Consider the following 17,379-nt stretch of genomic DNA (forward strand, 5'->3'; position numbering starts at 1 on the left):
AGAGAATGGTTGCCGTTCAAGGGCAATGAATTCCATTATCTTATCTTTAATTGATTTCGCCTTTGAGTTGTCTTGCTTGTTGACTGCTCGATCCGCACAGCATACATTGTGTGGGCTAGGTTAGGAATGCTGTGTTGCACGTGTAGCGCCAAATTCTATGTCATGTATCTACGTCATATAGGAATGCATGGTAGCTTTGACATAGGTTTCTAACATCGCCGTTGAACTAGACAACGGCCGATACCGATGTTGGCATTTTTAGCTAATATCGTCCGATTCCGATATGTTCACCGATATACCGTGTATCCCAAATAGTAAATACTCCAGTCATGTCCTCAAAAACAGTACAGTCCACAAAAACACGACTATTGTAAATACTACAGTATTTAATTTGCATATACCCTACCCATTCCCCTCCCCCATATCCCAATTTGTGACAAGTGAGAAACCTACATGCCAAGTATAGGTCATATATTATGTTCCCTATAAGTTATAGAAAAGAGCAGAAGCTCTGAAATATCCATTCAGACCCCAGTCCTACCGACCTACCTGCAGGTTATGGAAAATTAGCTCTTTTAGTATTTCTCCAGTAGGTTTCCTCAAGGAGAAAGCCTTCACTTCTATGTTAAAGATAAAAGTAAAACACTACAGTAAATATTACAGTATACTACAGTCATCAAAAACACCACGGTAAATACTACAGTATACTACAATCCGCAAAAACACTACATTAAATTACTATACCATATACTACAGTTTTCTTTAACTACATTAATTATACTATAGTTAACTGCATACACTACCATATTCACTGTATAGTTTCAGCAGACTTTGCTCCACAAAAACACTTCGGTGAATACTGCTGTAAAGACTGCAAAACAATTTACTGGGATCAGTGCCATCAGACCCAGATAGAAGCTCATAAAGATCACATACTGCCTCTGCTACAGAGAGAACATCTATCTATCTCTGATCGTCTGGTTGCAAAGAGAGGAGAGACCATGTGACTGTAAGACGGAGCGTGGGAAAGAAGACCAGCGCAGCATGTTTAGCAAACCTGACACACACACAGCTACCTGCATACTCACACATACTCCTAAAGGAAACACTTCACACCACTCATACTCTTACTGTGTCGGGGTACAAATTAAAATCTGTGAAAGCTAGATATTTTTATGCTGTATATACAGTACCAGTCAAAAGTTTGGACACACCTACTCATTCCAGGGTTTTAGAATGAGAATAGTAGTGAAGATATCCAAACTATGAAATAACTATGAAATAACACATATGGTAGTAACCAAAAAAGTGTTGAACAAATCAAAATACACTGCTCCAAAAAATAAAGGGAACACTAAAATAACACATCCTAGATCTGTATGAATGAAATCTTCTTATTCAAAACTAAAAACCTTTCTCTTTACATAGTTGAATGTGCTGACAACAAAATCACACAAAAATTATCAATGGAAATCAAATTTATCAACCCATGGAGGTCTGGATTTGGAGTCACACTCAAAATTAAAGTGGAAAACCACACTACAGGCTGATCCAACTTTGATGTCCTTAAATGTCCTTGTAATGTCATGTAATGTCCTTAAAACAAGTCAAAATGAGGCTCAGTAGTGTATGTGGCCTCCACGTGCCTGTATGACCTCCCGACAACTCCTGGGCATGCTTCTGATGAGGTGGCGGATGGTCTCCTGAGGGATCTCCTCCCAGACCTGGACTAAAGCATCCGCCAACTCCTGAACAGTCTGTGGTGCAACGTGGCGTTGGTGGATGGAGTGAGACATGATGTCCCAGATGTGCTCAATTGGATTCAGGTCTGGGGAACGGGCGGGCCAGTACATAGCATCAATGCCTTCCTCTTGCAGGAACTGCTGACACACTCCAGCCACATGAGGTCTAGCATTGTCTTGCATTAGGAGGAACCCAGGGCCAACCGAACCAGCATATGGTCTCACAAGGGGTCTGAGGATCTCATCTCGGGTACCTAATGGCAGTCAGGCTACGTCTGGCGAGCACATGGAGGGCTGTGCGGCCCCCCAAAGAAATGCCACCCCACACCATGACTGACCCACCGCCAAACCGGTCATGCTGGAGGATGTTGCAGGCAGCAGAACGTTCTCCACTGCGTCTCCAGACTCTGTCACGTCTGTCACATGCTCAGTGTGAACCTGCTTTCATCTGTGAAGAAGCACAGGGCGCCAGTGGCGAATTTGCCAATCTTGGTGTTCTCTGGCAAATGCCAAACGTCATGCTACCACTAGAATGAAAGCACCGCCAGCATTCAAAAGTGACCAAAACATCAGCCAGGAAGCATAGGAACTGAGAAGTAGTCTGTGGTCACCACCTGCAGAACCACTCCTTTATTGGGGGTGTCTTGCTAATTGCCTATAATTTCCACCTGGTGTCTATTCCATTTGCACAACAGCATGTGAAATTTATTGTCAATCAGTGTTGCTTCCTAAGTGGACAGTTTGATTTCACAGAAGTGTGATTGACTTGGAGTTACATTGTGTTGTTTAAGTGTTCCCTTTATTTTTTGAGCAGTGTATATTTGAGATTTGAGATTCTTCATAGTAGCTTTGATGACAGCTTTGCACACTTTTGGCATTCTTTCAACTAGCTTCATGAGGTAGTCACCTGGAATGCATTTCAATTAACAGGTGTGCCTTGTTAAAAGTTCATTTGTGGAATTTCTTTCCTTCTTAATGCGTTTAAACCAATCAGTTGTGTTGTGACAAGATAGCGGTGGTATACAGAAGATAGCCCTATTTGGTAAAATACCAAGTCCATATTATGGCAAGAACAGCTCAAATCAAATCAAATGTTATTGGTCACATACACATGGTTAGCAAATGTTAATGCGAGTGTAGCTTAATGCAGGTGCTTCTGGTTCGGACAGTGCAGTAATATCTAACAAGTAATCGAACAATTCCCCAAGAACTACATAATACACACACATCTAAAAGGGGTGAATGAGAACATGTACATAGAAATATATGGGTGAGCGATAGCCGAGCGGCATAGGCAAGGTGCAATAGATGGTAGAAAATACGGTATTATAACGGTTGTCGTTGGTGGAAGAAGGTGAGGACCAAGGTGCAGCGTGGTACGTGTTCATAATTATTTTAATAGAACACTGAAAAATACAAAAACAACAACGTGAATAAACAAAACTGAAACAGTTCTGTCTGGTACAGATACGAAACAGAAAACAACTATCCACAACTCAAAGGCGAAAACAGGCTGCCTAAGTATGGTTCTCAATCAGAGACAACGATAGACAGCTGCCTCTGATTGGGAACCATACCAGGCCAAACACATAGAAACACAAGATAAACACAAGAACAAAACATAGAATGCCCACCCCAACTCACGCCCTTACCAATCTAAAATAGAGATGTAAAAAAAGGAACTAAGGTCAGGACGTGACAGGTATATACTGTACATATGATATGAGTAATATAAGATATGTAAACATTATTAAAGTGGCATTATTTAAAGTGATGTTGTTTAAAGTGACTAGTGATCCATTTGTTAAAGTGGCCAGTGATTTGTTCTCCATGTAGACAGCAGCCTCTCTAGTTAGTGATGGCTGTTTAGCAGTCTGATGACCTTGAGATAGAAGCTGTTCTTCTTCCCAGCTTTGATGCACCTGTACTGACCTCGCCTTCTGGATGGTAGCGGTGTGAACAGGCAGGGGCTCGGGTGGTTGTTGTCTTTCATTATCTTTTTTTGCCTGCCTCTGACATCGGGTGAGGTAGGTGTCATGGAGGGCAGGACGTTTGCCCCCGGTGATGCGTTGTGCAGACCGCACCACCCTCTGGAGAGCCTTGCGGTTGAGTGCGGAGGAGTTGCCATACCAGGCTGTGATACAGCCCGACAGGATGCTCTCGATTGTGGATCTGTAAAAGTTAGTCAGGGTTTTGGGTGACAAGCCACATTTCTTCAGCCTCCTGAGATTAAAGAGGCACTGTTGCGCCTTCTTCACCACACTGTCTGTATTGGTGGACCATTTCAGTTTGTTGTTGATGTTAACGCCGAGGAACTTAGAACTTTCCACTTTCTCCACTGCTGTCCCTTCAATGTAGATAGGGGTGTGTTCTCTCTGCTGTTTCATGAAGTCCACGATCATTCTCCTTTGTTTTTTTGACGTTGAGTGAGAGGTTGTTTTGAGGACACAACACTCCGAGTGCCGTCACCTCCTCCCTGTAGGCTGTCTTGTCGTTGGTAATCAAGCCCACTACTGTTGTGTCGTCTGCAAACTTGATGATTGAGTTGGAGCGTGCATGGCCACTCAGTCGTGGGTGAACAGGGAGTACAGGAGGGGGCTGAACACTCACCCTTATGGGGCCCCAGTGTTAAAGCTCAGCGAGGGGGAGATGTTGTTTCCTACCTGGGGGCGGTCCATCAGGAAGTCTAGGAACTAATTGCACAGGGCGGGGTTGATGCCCAGGACCTCCAGCTTGATGATGAGCTTGGAGGGTACTGTGGTGATATGCAACTTTTCAGGGAAGTTAGGAACAAATACACAGGCAGTTAGAAAAGCTAAGGCTAGCTTTTTCAAACAGAAATTTGCATCGTGTAGTACTAACTCAAAAAAAGTTCTGGTAAAGTGTAAAGTCCATGGAGAATAAGAACACCTCCTCCCAGCTGCCCACTGCTCTGAGGCTAGGAAACACTGTTAACACCGATAAATCCACTATAATTGAGAATTTCAGTAAGCATTTCTCTACGGCTGGCCATGCTTTCCACCTGGCTACCTCTACTGCCCTGCACCCTCCACAGCAACCCTCCCAAGCCCCCACCATTTCTCCTTCACCCAAATCCAGATACCTGATGTTCTGAAAGAGCTAAATCTGGACCCATACAAATCAGCCGGGCTAGACAATCTGGACCCTCTCTTTCTAAAATGATCTACCAAAATTGTTTCAACCCCTATTACTAGCCTGTTCAAATTCTCTTTTGCATCGTCTGAGATTCCCAAAGATTGGAAAGCTGCCGCGGCATCCCCCTCTTCAAAGGGGGTGATACTCTAGACCGAAACTGCTACAGACCTATATCTATCCTACTCTGTCTTTCTAAGGTCTTCGAAAGCCAAGTTAACAAACAGATTACTGACCATTTCGAATCCCACCGTACCTTCCCCGCTATGCAATCTGCTTTCAGGGCTGGTCATGGGTGCACCTCAGCCACGCTCAAGGTCCTAAACGTCATCATAACCACCATCGATAAGAGACATTACTGTGCAGCCATATTCATCGACCTGGCCAAGGCTTTCGACTCTGTCAATCACCACATTCTTATTGGCAGACTCGACAGCCTTGGTTTCTCAAATGATTGCCTCGCCTGGTTTACCAACTACTTCTCTGATAGAGTTCAGTGTGTCAAATTGGAGGGCCTGTTGTCCGGACCTCTGACAGTCTCTATGGGTGTGCCACAGGGTTCAATTCTCGGGCCGACTCTCTTCTCTGTATACATCAATGATGTTGCTCTTGCTGCTGGTGATTCGCTGATCCACCTCTACGCAGACGACACCATTCTGTATACTTCTGGCCCCTCTTTGGACACTGTTAACTATCCTCCAGACGAGCTTCAATGCCATACAACTCTCCTTCCGTGGCCTTCAACTGCTTTTAAACGCAAGTAAAACTAAATGCATGCTATTCAATCGATCACTGCCCACACCTACTCGCCCGTCCAGCATCACTACTCTGGACTGCTCTGACTTAGAATATGTGGACAACTACCTGGGTGTCTGGTTAGACTGTAAACTCTCCTTCCAGACTCACATTAAGCAGCTCCAATCCAAAATTAAATCTAGAATCGGCTTCTTATATATCGCAACAAAGCATCCTTCACTCATGCTGCCAAACATACCCTCGTAAAACTGATCATCCTACCGATCCTCGACTTTGGTGACGTCATCTATAAAATAGCCTCCAACACTCTACTCAACAAACTGGATGCAGTCTATCACAGTGCCCTCTGTTTTGTCACCAAAGCCCCATACACTACCCACAATTGCGACCTGTACGCTCTCGTTGGTTGGCCCTTGCTTCATACTCTTCACCAATCCCACTGGCTACAGGTTATCTACACGTCTCTGCTAGGTAGAGCCCCGCCTTATCTCAGCTCACTGCTCAACATAGCAGCACCCACTTGTAGCACGCACTCCAGCAGGTATATGTCACTGGTCACCCCCAAAGCCAATTCCTCCTTTGGTCATCTTTCCTTACAGTTCTCTGCTGCCAATACCTGGAACGAACTGCAAAAATCTCTGAAGCTGGAGACTCAAATCTCCCTCACTAGCTTTAAGCACCAGCTGTCAGAGCAGCTCACAGATCACTGCACCTGTACATAGCCCATCTGTAAACAGCCCATCTATCTACCTACCTCATCCACATACTGTATTTATTTATTTATCTTGCTCCTTTGCACCCCAGTATCTCTACTTGCACATTCATCTTCTGCACATCTACCATTCCAGTGTTTAATTGCTATATTGTAATTACTTCGCCACCATGGCTTATTTTTTGCCTTAACTTACCTCATTTGCACTCACTGTATATATACTTTTATAGACATTTTCTTTTGTTCTACTGTATTATTGACTGTATGTTTTGTTTATTCCATGTGTAACTCTGTGTTGTTGTATGTGTCGAATTTCTACGCTTTATCTTGGCCAGGTCGCAGTTGCAAATGAGAACTTGTTCTCAACTAGCCTACCTGGTTAAATAAAGGTGGGAAAAAAATAATAATGCTGAGCTATAGTCAATGAACAGCATTCTTACATAGGTATTCCTCTTGTACAGAGGAACATACCTCTAACCCAAATCACACCTCCAGCCTGTGTAAGGGCTATTTGACCAAGGAGAGTGATGGAGTGCTGCATCAGATGACCTGGCCTCCATAATCACATGATCGCAATCCAATTGAGATGGTTTGGGATGAGTTGGACCGCAGAGTGAAGGAAAAGCAGCCAACAAGTGCTCAGCATATGTGGGAACTCCTTCAAGACTGTTGGAAAAGCATTCCTCATGAAGTTTGTTGACAGAATGCCAAGAGTGTGCAAAGCTGTCATCAAGGCAAAGGGTGGCTAATTAGAAAAATCTCAAATGTATAATGTACTGTATTTGATTCCATATGTGTTATTTCATAGTTTTGATTTCTTCACTATAATTCTACAATGTAGAAAATAGTAAAAATAAAGAAAAACCCTTGAATGAGTAGGTGTGTCCAAACTTTTGACTGGTACTGTATATAATTATACGAGGTAAATATATATATATATATATATATATATATATATATACCTCATATATTTGTTTTAGTGTCTTGTAAATACAGAGCATGCCTTTGTCAGTTCCTCAGCAGGCCAAATCATATAACATTTGTTTCATTCAGGAGCTAAAGCCTGAACGATTGAGTAATGCATACCTTTGGCGTGCCTCTAAAATGGATCAAATGACATGTTTCACATGACAGCTCCGCTTACGGCTAAACCCATGGCATTTCAACTCTGACCTCTGCTTTAGCTACCCCAGCTGAGACCCATTTCTCAGAATATGGTGTAAATAAATTATAAAAGGGTAAATAAATCGTTTGATCACATAAATAAAACCTGAAATAAGACACCACATCTTGTCAAATTATCAGACAGTGCATATTGACGCACGGTATAAATAAAGCCAGTCTTTTTTCCGTTTTGAGTTACATTTTATGTTCTCCAGTGCAGGGGTTGAATAATTCTTTGGAGCTGACATGTTTACAAACTTTAAAGAGACTGTAGGGCGACAGTTTGTCCTACTTCTTTCCCACGGTGTGTTTACTCATTAGTCTAATGTGACAAGCGGCACTGTATGTGAAAGAGAGATACCATATGAATCTGTGACTGGGCAAAGAGTTATAGACACATAGGTAACTTAAGTCATTCCTCCTCTTACTAAACCAAATCATTTTGTGCTGTGTCTCAGCAAAAGCGTCTCGATCTTTATACAATCTGCTCAAAACAGTGAGTAAATAAAGGTCATAAAGGTCACTTACTAAGTTGATGATATAGAATTACATTTCATGTCTCTCAATCCAACCCAGTGGGCATGATTAACCTCGGATTTCAAGATACAATTTATTTAAAGGGATTGTTCACATTTTATGTTTTAAATATTTTTTTTTTGCTATAAGATTAGCTACATATGAGATATTGCATATTATCTAATACAGATGTCTCTCCCACTACAGTTAAAGAAACCTATTGCACCGGACAATGCCTCTTCAATATGCAGCACAGTGGACAATCCCCCTGAAGTGGAAGAAGAGGAGGAAGAAGAGGCAGACACCACCAACCCTGAGAACTGCTGGACCGAGAGTAAGAGGATCTCCCTCTTACAGGCTTGATGCTGCCATGGGAGTCAATATCCACTGAACAAAAATATAAACGCAACATGTAAAGTGTTGTTCCCATGTTCCATGAGCTGAAATAAAAGATCCCAGAAATGTTCCATATGCACAAAAAACACATTTCTCTAAAATGATGTGCACAAATTTGTTTATGTCCCTGTTAGTGAGTATTTCTCATTTTCCAAGATAATCTATCCACCTGACAGGTGTGGCATATAAAGAAGCTGATTAAACAGCATGATCATTACACAGATGCACCTTATGCTGTGGACAATACATGGACAATAAAAGGCCACTCTAAAGTATGCAGTTTTGTCGCACAACACAATGCCACAGATGTCTCAAGTTTTGAGGGAGCTTGCAATTGGCATTACTGGCTCCATGACTGTCTACCAGAGCTTTTACCAGAGAACTGAATGTTAATTTCTCTACCATAAACTGCCTCCAATGTCATTTTAGAGAAATTGTCCAACTGGCCTCACAACCGCAGACCACGTGTATGGCATCATGTGGGCGAGCGGTTTTCTGATGTCAACGTTGTGAACAGAGTGCCCCATGGTGGTGGTGGGGTTATGGTATGGGCAGGCATAAACTACGGCAACGAACACAATTGCATTTTATCGATGGCAATTTAATGCACAGAGACACCGTGACGAGATCCTGAGGCCCATTGCCGTGCCGTTAATCTTATATGAACTGTAACTCAGTAAAATCTTAGAAATTGTTCCATGTTACATTTCTATTTTTGTTCAGTATACTGTAGTTCAGCTACATCAGCCTCCAATGATTGACTTAGTTATTCAGGAGGAGGGAGGGAGAGAGAGCAGGGCTCGCTTACTTAGTGTAGATTTGTTTGAGTCATGTTGCGTTTCCCTGGTTGATATGACAATGGCTATACTGCCTATTTAAATGGAGGTTCCCTGTATGGTTCAGATGGTAGAAAATACTTTAAGTGAATATGAATTCATTAGCACCCCACTCATCTCCTTTAATTAATTGTGTTTTTTCACCTGCACTGATTGTAGTTCTGAAATCCCTGACTTGACCGATGTGGATAGTACTGGTAGATGGGGTTTAGCCTATTCTTACTAATATGTTCTCTTTCCTCAAATCTCTGGTAGAATGCATTGGACGATGCCCGTGCCTTGATTTTGACATCACCGCGGGCAAAGGAAAGACTTGGTGGAACTTCAGGAAGACATGCTTCCTCATTGTGGAGCACAACTACTTTGAGACCTTCATCATCTTCATGATCCTGATGAGCAGCGGCGCTTTGGTGAGATCTTGTGATGCCTTCTTTCAGTGCAACGCAAATAACCGACATACGGTATTTTGAAACAGCTGTCCATAATATTTTGCTCCACAGGCTTTTGAAGACATATACATTGAGCAGCGCAGGACCATAAAAATCATCCTGGAATATGCTGATCAAGTCTTCACCTACGTGTTCATTATTGAGATGCTCCTGAAGTGGGTGGCTTACGGATTCCAGGCCTACTTCACAAACGCATGGTGCTGGCTGGACTTCCTCATTGTGGATGTAAGTCAAAGTATTAACCCCAGCCCATCTGTGTAGTGCATCCTCGTCATAATAAGCTATATTTTATTTTTATCAATATTTATATGTCATATTTAATCAATATAAATGAGCAATATTTCAGTTCATTTGAGAAAGCTAATCTTCACATGTTGTTGTGGCGTCCCAAATCTCCTAGGTGTCTTTGATTAGCTTAACGGCTAACATCCTGGGCTATGCTGAACTTGGACCAATCAAATCTCTTCGAACTTTAAGGGCCTTGCGGCCCCTCCGCGCCCTGTCCAGATTTGAGGGAATGAGGGTGAGTGAGTAGTCTTTCATAAGTCGAGAAAACCGAAACAAGAGAGCTGGTGTATTTGACGAGTCCCAAACATGTAAATCTGTGGCCCTAGAAATGAAATGCATTTGCTGATACATTTTCGAGAATGGATCAACAATCCAAAGAGTATTTCACTCCAATGGGTCTCAGCTGTTCAACATGAATCCCTTTTCACATACTGTACAAGCGCTTCTTTTACTAGGGATTTGACTTGTAGGTTTCCTCAAATGTGTTGGTTTTCTAAAATGAACCCTAAACCTTTCCACAGGTGGTGGTGAATGCTCTGGTAGGGGCTATTCCTTCCATCTTCAACGTGCTTCTAGTGTGCCTCATCTTCTGGCTCATCTTCAGCATCATGGGTGTAAACCTGTTTGCTGGGAAGTACTACTACTGCTTCAACACAACGTCTGAGGAGAGGTTCTCTGCTGACGTTGTGAATAACAAGACCGAATGCTATCAACTAATGGAGGGTAATGATGACGTGCGCTGGATGAATGCCAAGGTCAACTATGACAACGTGGCCATGGGCTACCTCTCCCTCCTGCAAATAGTGAGTTTCAAAACAGGTTGCTACCGTTCTATAGTTGAAGTTGTTTAAAGTGGTAATACAGGTGTTGGCCTGTGTTTACATGTACAGTGAGGGAAAAAAGTATTTGATCCCCTGCTGATTTTGTACATTTGCCCACTGACAAAGAAATGATCAGTCTATAATTTTAATGGTAGGTTTATTTGAACAGTGAGAGACAGAATAACAACAACAAAAATCCAGAAAAACGCATGTCAAAATTTGTATAAATTGATTTGCATTTTAATGAGGGAAATAAGTATTTGACCCCCTCTCAATCAGAAAGATTTCTGGCTCCCAGGTGTCTTTTATACAGGTAACGAGCTGAGATTAGGAGCAAACTCTTAAAGGGAGAGCTCCTAATCTCAGTTTGTTACCTGTATAAAATACACCTGTCCACAGAAGCAATCAGTCAAATCAGATTCCAAACTCTCCACCATGGCCAAGACCAAAGAGCTCTCCAAGGATGTCAGGGACAAGATTGTAGACCTACACAAGGCTGGAATGGGCTACAAGACCATCGCCAAGCAGCTTGGTGAGAAGGTGACAACAGTTGGTGCGATTATTCGCAAATGGAAGAAACACAAAAGAACTGTCAATCTCCCTCGGCCTGGGGCTCCATGCAAGATCTCACCTCGTGGAGTTGCAATGATCATGAGAACGGTGAGGAATCAGCCCAGAAATACACAGGAGGATCTTGTCAATGATCTCAAGGTAGCTGTCACGTCTTCTAGGAGTAGTGGGTTGGAGTCAGGCGCAGAGAGCGTATTTTATTCCGGTACAAACGGTCACGCCAAAACACTAGGCGCATAAAACTGACCGGCCCAAACACAGGACCCCAACATTCCGGAGAAAATAAAATACAAATACACATCCACAAACTAACAGAGGAACAACCCCGCACAAACATAGGCGGGCCTAACAGGTTTAAATAGACATAAATCAAGAAACAAAATAAGAGACAGGTGCAACCAATTAGACCGAACGAACAGAAAAGGAAAAAGGGATCGGTGGCGGCTAGTAGACCGGCGACGACGAGCGCCGAGCGCCTCCCGAACAGGCAGGGCTGCCACCTTCAGTGGGAGTCGTGACAGTACCCCCCCCCCCAACAGTACCCCCCCCCCACCGTCCTCGAGGCGCAGGGCGATCCGGGTGGAGGCGGTGTCCAGAGGGGGCGGAGGGACCTCCAGCACCTCACCTTCCTGCAGGGGACCAGCCACCAACGGCCTGAGGAGAGACACATGAAACGAGGGGTTAATACGGGATAGTAAGGAGGAAGCTGTAACCTATAACACACCTCGTTTATCCTCCTCAGGACTTTACATGACCCCACACACTGCGGCTCCAGCATCCGGCAGGGCAGGCGGAGGGGCAGGTTTCGGGTCGAGAGCCAGACCCGGTCCCCCCGGTGCGAACACGGGGGCCTCACTGCGGTGCTGGTCAGCGCTCCTCTTCTGCCTTCCACTAGCTTGTTTTAATGATTCCTGGACGGCTCTCCAGGTGTCCTTCGAGCGCTGCACGCATTCCTCCACCGCAGGAGCCTCGGTCTGGTTCTGATGCCACATGCACTGGAATGGTGACATGTTAGTAGAGGAGTGGCGGAGATAATTCTCAGCCACCTCCGCCCATGGGATGTACCTCGCCCATACACCAGGCCGGTCCCGGCAATACGACCGCAGAAACCTACCAACATCCTGGTTCACTCTCTCTACCTGCCCATTACTCTCGGGGGGAAACCCGATGTCAGGCGGCCCGAGACCCCTAGCCATTCCATGAACGCCCTCCAAACTCTGGACGTGCACTGGGGACACCAATCAGAAACGATGTCCTCAGGCACCCCGTAGTGCTGGAAGACATGGGTAAACAGGGCCTCCGCAGTGTGTAGGGCCGTAGGGAGACCGGGCAATGGGATGAGACGGCAGAAAACTGATCCACAACAACCAGAATCGTGGTGTTTCCCTGAGATGGGTGAAGGTCGGTGAGAAAATCCACCGACAAATGCGACCACGGCCGTTGTGGAACGGGGAAGGGCTGTAACTTCCCTCTAGGCAGGTGTCGAGGAGCCTTGCTCTGAGCGCACACCGAGCAGGAGGAGACATCAAACCTCACGTCCTTGACCAAAGTGAGCCACCAGTACCTCCCCCTAAGACTCCGCACTGTCCTCTCGATACCAGGATGACCCAAAGAGGGTCTTGTATGGGCCCATCGAATCAACCGATCACGGACACCAAGCGGCACGTACTGAACACCTGCTGGACACTGAGAAGGTGCAGGTTCCAACCGTACCGCTCGATCTCCGCGTTTAACAATTTCCCTCCTCTTCTGACGAGGATCGGACCAATGCGCAGCGTGGTCAGTGCTCATTTTATTTATTAGGAACAGACACAATAAAAAAACGAAACAGTCCTGAAAGGTGCAGCAAAACAAAACAGAAAACAACTACCCACCAAACCCATGTGGGCAAGAGCTACCTAAGTATGGTTCTCAATCAGAGACAACGACAGACAGCTGTCCCTGATTGAGAACCATACCCGGCCAAAAACAAAGAAATACAAAAACATAGAAAAAAGAACATAGAACGCCCACCCTAGTCACACCCTGGCCTAACCAAAAAAAAATTGAATAAAAAGCCTCTCTATGGCCAGGGTGTGACACCGCGTCCACCTCCCATACCACCGGTGCTACCAGACATGAAGCGTCGGCCTTCGTATTGAGGGAGCCTGGTCGATAGGAAATCGTAAAACGCCAAAGAGGGGTCCAGATGAGCCAGCACGGGAACGTTGGTGAACAGCTCCTTCAGGCGACTGAAAGCTCTGCCCGCCTCTGTTGACCAGCGCAAGCGCGCTAACCCCCCCTTCAGCAGTGAGGTAATGGGAGCAGCCACCTAACCAAAACCCTGGATAAACCTCCGGTAGCAATTGGCAAACCCTAAAAACCGCTGCACCTCCTTTACCGTGGTCGGAGTCGGCCAATTACTCCATCACCACCCCAGAGGTGAAAATGTGATAACCCAGGAAGGAAAAGGCTTGTTTGGAGAACATACATTTCTCAACCTTGACGTACAGGTCATGCTCCAGCAGTCGCCCCAGTACCCTACGCACCAGAGACACGTGCGCAGCGCGTGTGGCAGTGTAGATCAGTATATACACTACCACACCCTGCCCGTGCAGGTCTCTGAGAATCTCGTCTAAGAAAGATTGGAAAATGGCTAGAGCATTCTTCAACCCATACGGCATGGACAGATATGGTACTAAACGCAGTCTTCCACTCATCTCCCTCCCGGATACACACCAAATTATACGCACTCCTAAGGTCCAGTTTTGCGAAGAAACGCGCCCCGTGAAATGATTCCACCGCCGTGGCGATGAGAGGTAGCGGGAAACTAAACCCCACTGTGATGGAATTTAGACCTCTATAATCAATGCACGGACGCAGACCTCCCTCCTTTTTCTTCACAAAAAAGAAGCTCGAGGAGACGGGTGACGTGGAGGGCCAAATGTACCCCTGTCCCAGAGATTCAGTGACGTATGTCTCCATAGCCACTGTCTCCTCCTGGGACAACGGGTACACGTGACTCCTGGGAAGTGCAGCATTTACCAGGAGGTTTATCTCGCAATCACCTCGTTGATAAGGTGGTAATTGGGTTGCCCTCTTCTTACAGAAGGTGATAGCCAAATCGGCATATTCAGAGGGAATGTGCACAGTGGAAACCTGGTCTGGACTCTCCACTGTTGTCGCACTGATGGAAACTCCTATGCACCTGCCTGAACACTCCTCTGACCACCCTCGGAGAGCCAATGAAATCACAGGATTGTGATTAGCCAGCCAGGGAATCCCCAACACCACTGGAAACGCAGGTGAATCAATAAGGAAGACACTAATCCGCTCCTTATGAACCCCCTGCGTTACCATGTACAGTGGAACCGTGGCCTCCCCGACCAGCCCTGACCCTAATGGTCAGCTATCTAAGGAGTGCATGGGGAAAGGTTGGTCTAACGACACCAGGGGAATCTCAAGCCTTAACGCGAGCACACAATCCATAAAGTTCCCAGCTGCGCCTGAATCGACTAGCGCCTTATGCTGTAGAGAGGGAGAAAAATAAATTAGTAAGAACATATGACCAACAGGGAGCTCTGACTCACCTGGGGTGAACGAGGGCATTGAAAATGGGTTGTGGATGGGTATTTCAGCATGACAATGACCCAAAACACACGGAAACAAAGGAGTGGCTCAAGAAGAAGCACATTAAGGTCCTAGAGTGGCCTAGCCAGTCTCCAGACCTTAATCCCATAGAAAATCTGTGGAGGGAGCTGAAGGTTCGAGTTGCCAAACATCAGCCTCGAAACCTTAATGACTTGAAGAAGATCTGCAAAGAGGAGTGGGACAAAATCCCTCCTGAGATGTGTGCAAACCTGGTGGCCAACTACAAAAAACGTCTGACCTCTGTGATTGCCAACAAGGGTTTTGCCACCAAGACTAAGTCATGTTTTGCAGAGGGGCCAAATACTTATTTCCTTCATTAAAATGCAAATCAATTTATAACATTTTTGACATGCGTTTTTTCTAGATTTCTTTGTTGTTATTCTGTCTCTCACTGTTCAAATAAACCTACCATTAAAATTATAGACGGATAATTTCTTTGTCAGTGGGCAAACGTACAAAATCAGCAGGGGATCAAATACTTTTTTTCCCTCACTGTACATAACCTACTGTTTCTCAGTGGTGGAAAAGGTACCCAATTCTCATACTTGAGTAAAAGTATAGATGCCTTAATAGAAAGTTACTCAAGTAAAAGCTGCTGTCACCCAGTAAAATACTACTTGAGTAAAAGTCTAAAAGTATTTGGTTCTAAATATACTGAAGTATCAAAAGTCAAATTGTAAATAATTTCAAATTCCTTATATTAAGGAAAGCAGTCTGCACCATTTTCTTGTTTTTTTAAATTACGGATAGCCAGGGGCACACTCTAACACTCAGACATCATTTATAAAAGATGCATTTGTGTTTAGTGAGTCCGCCAGATCAGAGGCGGTAGGGATGACCAGGGATGTTCTCTTGATAAGTGCACAAATTGAACCGTTGTCCTGTCCTGCTAAGTATTCAAAATGTAACGAGTACATTTGGGTGTCATGGAAAATGTATGGAGTAAAAAGTACATACTTTTCTTTAGGAATGTAGTGAAGTAGAAGTAAAAGTTGTCAAAAATATAAATAGTAAAGTAAAATACAGATACCCAAAAAAATGACTTAAGTAGTACTTTCAAGAATTTTTACTAAAGTACTTTACACCACTGCGGTTTCTTACAGCATACATTTTTTTTCCCATGTCCAGGCAACGTTTAAAGGATGGATGGATATAATGTATGGCGCTGTGGATTCACGTTTTGTAAGACACTTCCTTCTTAATCCTGTAATAATAATTATACACTTTGAAAGGAGTATGAAAACCAACTAATTTATTATGATTGTATACTCTCTGTTCCAACAAGGTGGAAGACCAGCCCATATATGAGGATAATGTTTACATGTACATCTACTTTGTCATATTCATCATCTTTGGGTCCTTCTTCACCCTGAATCTCTTCATTGGTGTCATTATCGACAACTTCAACCAACAAAAAAAGAAGATAAGTAGCTGTCCTACAGCCTAATATCACTAAATACCAAACGCAGCATGAAATACATTTCTAAAACACATTACCACAACAATACAATGCACGTATAAATCACTAATATTTTAGGTGAATGACATGCACATGAAAATAACTGTATGTCTCTATACTTTGGAGGGAAAGACATTTTCATGACAGAGGAACAGAAGAAATACTACAATGCCATGAAAAAGCTTGGTTCCAAGAAGCCACAGAAACCCATTCCTAGACCCCAGGTAAGCACCTGCTTGGGCTACTGGCTAATTGCCTTAAGAACAAAATCATGTATATTCCATAGCATCTACTGTACTACTGTACGTGACCTGCCCCTACACATCATTTCATTGACAGTATTCTTAGTTCAAATACAAGTGTATCATCACCAATGTTGAAGAGGACAACATTCAGCTAAATACAGTGAGAAGGTATTGCCCAGACTTGATCACTATCTGCTCTTGTCCGCTTCTGTTCCTCCCCCATGACAATATCTTTCCTTCCAAAGTATAGAGACATACTGTTATTTTCATGTGCATGTCATTGACCTAACATACCTCTAATTCAGTCTGTTTTACCCTCTCCTTCACTTGTTCTCTATTGATTGGTGGTTGAAGAACAAATTTGCAGGCCTTATTTTTGACCTGATCACCCAACAATTCTTCGACATCTTCATCATGGTGCTGATCTGCCTCAACATGGTAACGATGATGGTGGAGACGGACGGCCAGAGCAAGGAGAAGGAGGATATACTCTTCCTCATCAACCTGGTGTTTATCATCGTCTTCACCACAGAGTGTATCCTCAAGTTGATTGGACTGCGACAATATTTCTTTTCTGTCGGATGGAATATTTTTGATTTTGTCGTCGTCATTCTCTCCATTGTTGGTAAATATGAAGAAATT

The 17,379-nt window shown here is 44.1% G+C and overlaps 1 protein-coding gene and 1 non-coding gene across 3 annotated transcripts in view; both read left to right on the forward strand.

The window, feature by feature from the left end:
- The window catches only part of LOC109898299 (sodium channel protein type 4 subunit alpha B-like), a 59,037-nt gene that overhangs the window by 37,822 nt on the left and 3,836 nt on the right, over window positions 1–17,379 (forward strand). For both annotated transcript variants that reach the window (XM_020493228.2, XM_020493230.2), the window contains 9 exons: window positions 8,251–8,377; window positions 9,531–9,685; window positions 9,776–9,949; window positions 10,125–10,247; window positions 10,534–10,815; window positions 16,162–16,215; window positions 16,319–16,456; window positions 16,612–16,716; window positions 17,092–17,362. In XM_020493228.2, the coding sequence (XP_020348817.1) occupies window positions 8,251–8,377; window positions 9,531–9,685; window positions 9,776–9,949; window positions 10,125–10,247; window positions 10,534–10,815; window positions 16,162–16,215; window positions 16,319–16,456; window positions 16,612–16,716; window positions 17,092–17,362 (1,429 nt within the window). The remainder of the gene's footprint in view (window positions 1–8,250; window positions 8,378–9,530; window positions 9,686–9,775; window positions 9,950–10,124; window positions 10,248–10,533; window positions 10,816–16,161; window positions 16,216–16,318; window positions 16,457–16,611; window positions 16,717–17,091; window positions 17,363–17,379) is intronic.
- LOC116376000 (U7 small nuclear RNA) lies at window positions 562–616 on the forward strand. Its single transcript, XR_004211401.1, has one exon. It is a non-coding gene; the product is annotated as a U7 small nuclear RNA (small nuclear RNA).

This window comes from Oncorhynchus kisutch, linkage group LG10 (assembly GCF_002021735.2).
Source record: "Oncorhynchus kisutch isolate 150728-3 linkage group LG10, Okis_V2, whole genome shotgun sequence".
Classification (NCBI taxonomy): domain Eukaryota; kingdom Metazoa; phylum Chordata; class Actinopteri; order Salmoniformes; family Salmonidae; genus Oncorhynchus; species Oncorhynchus kisutch.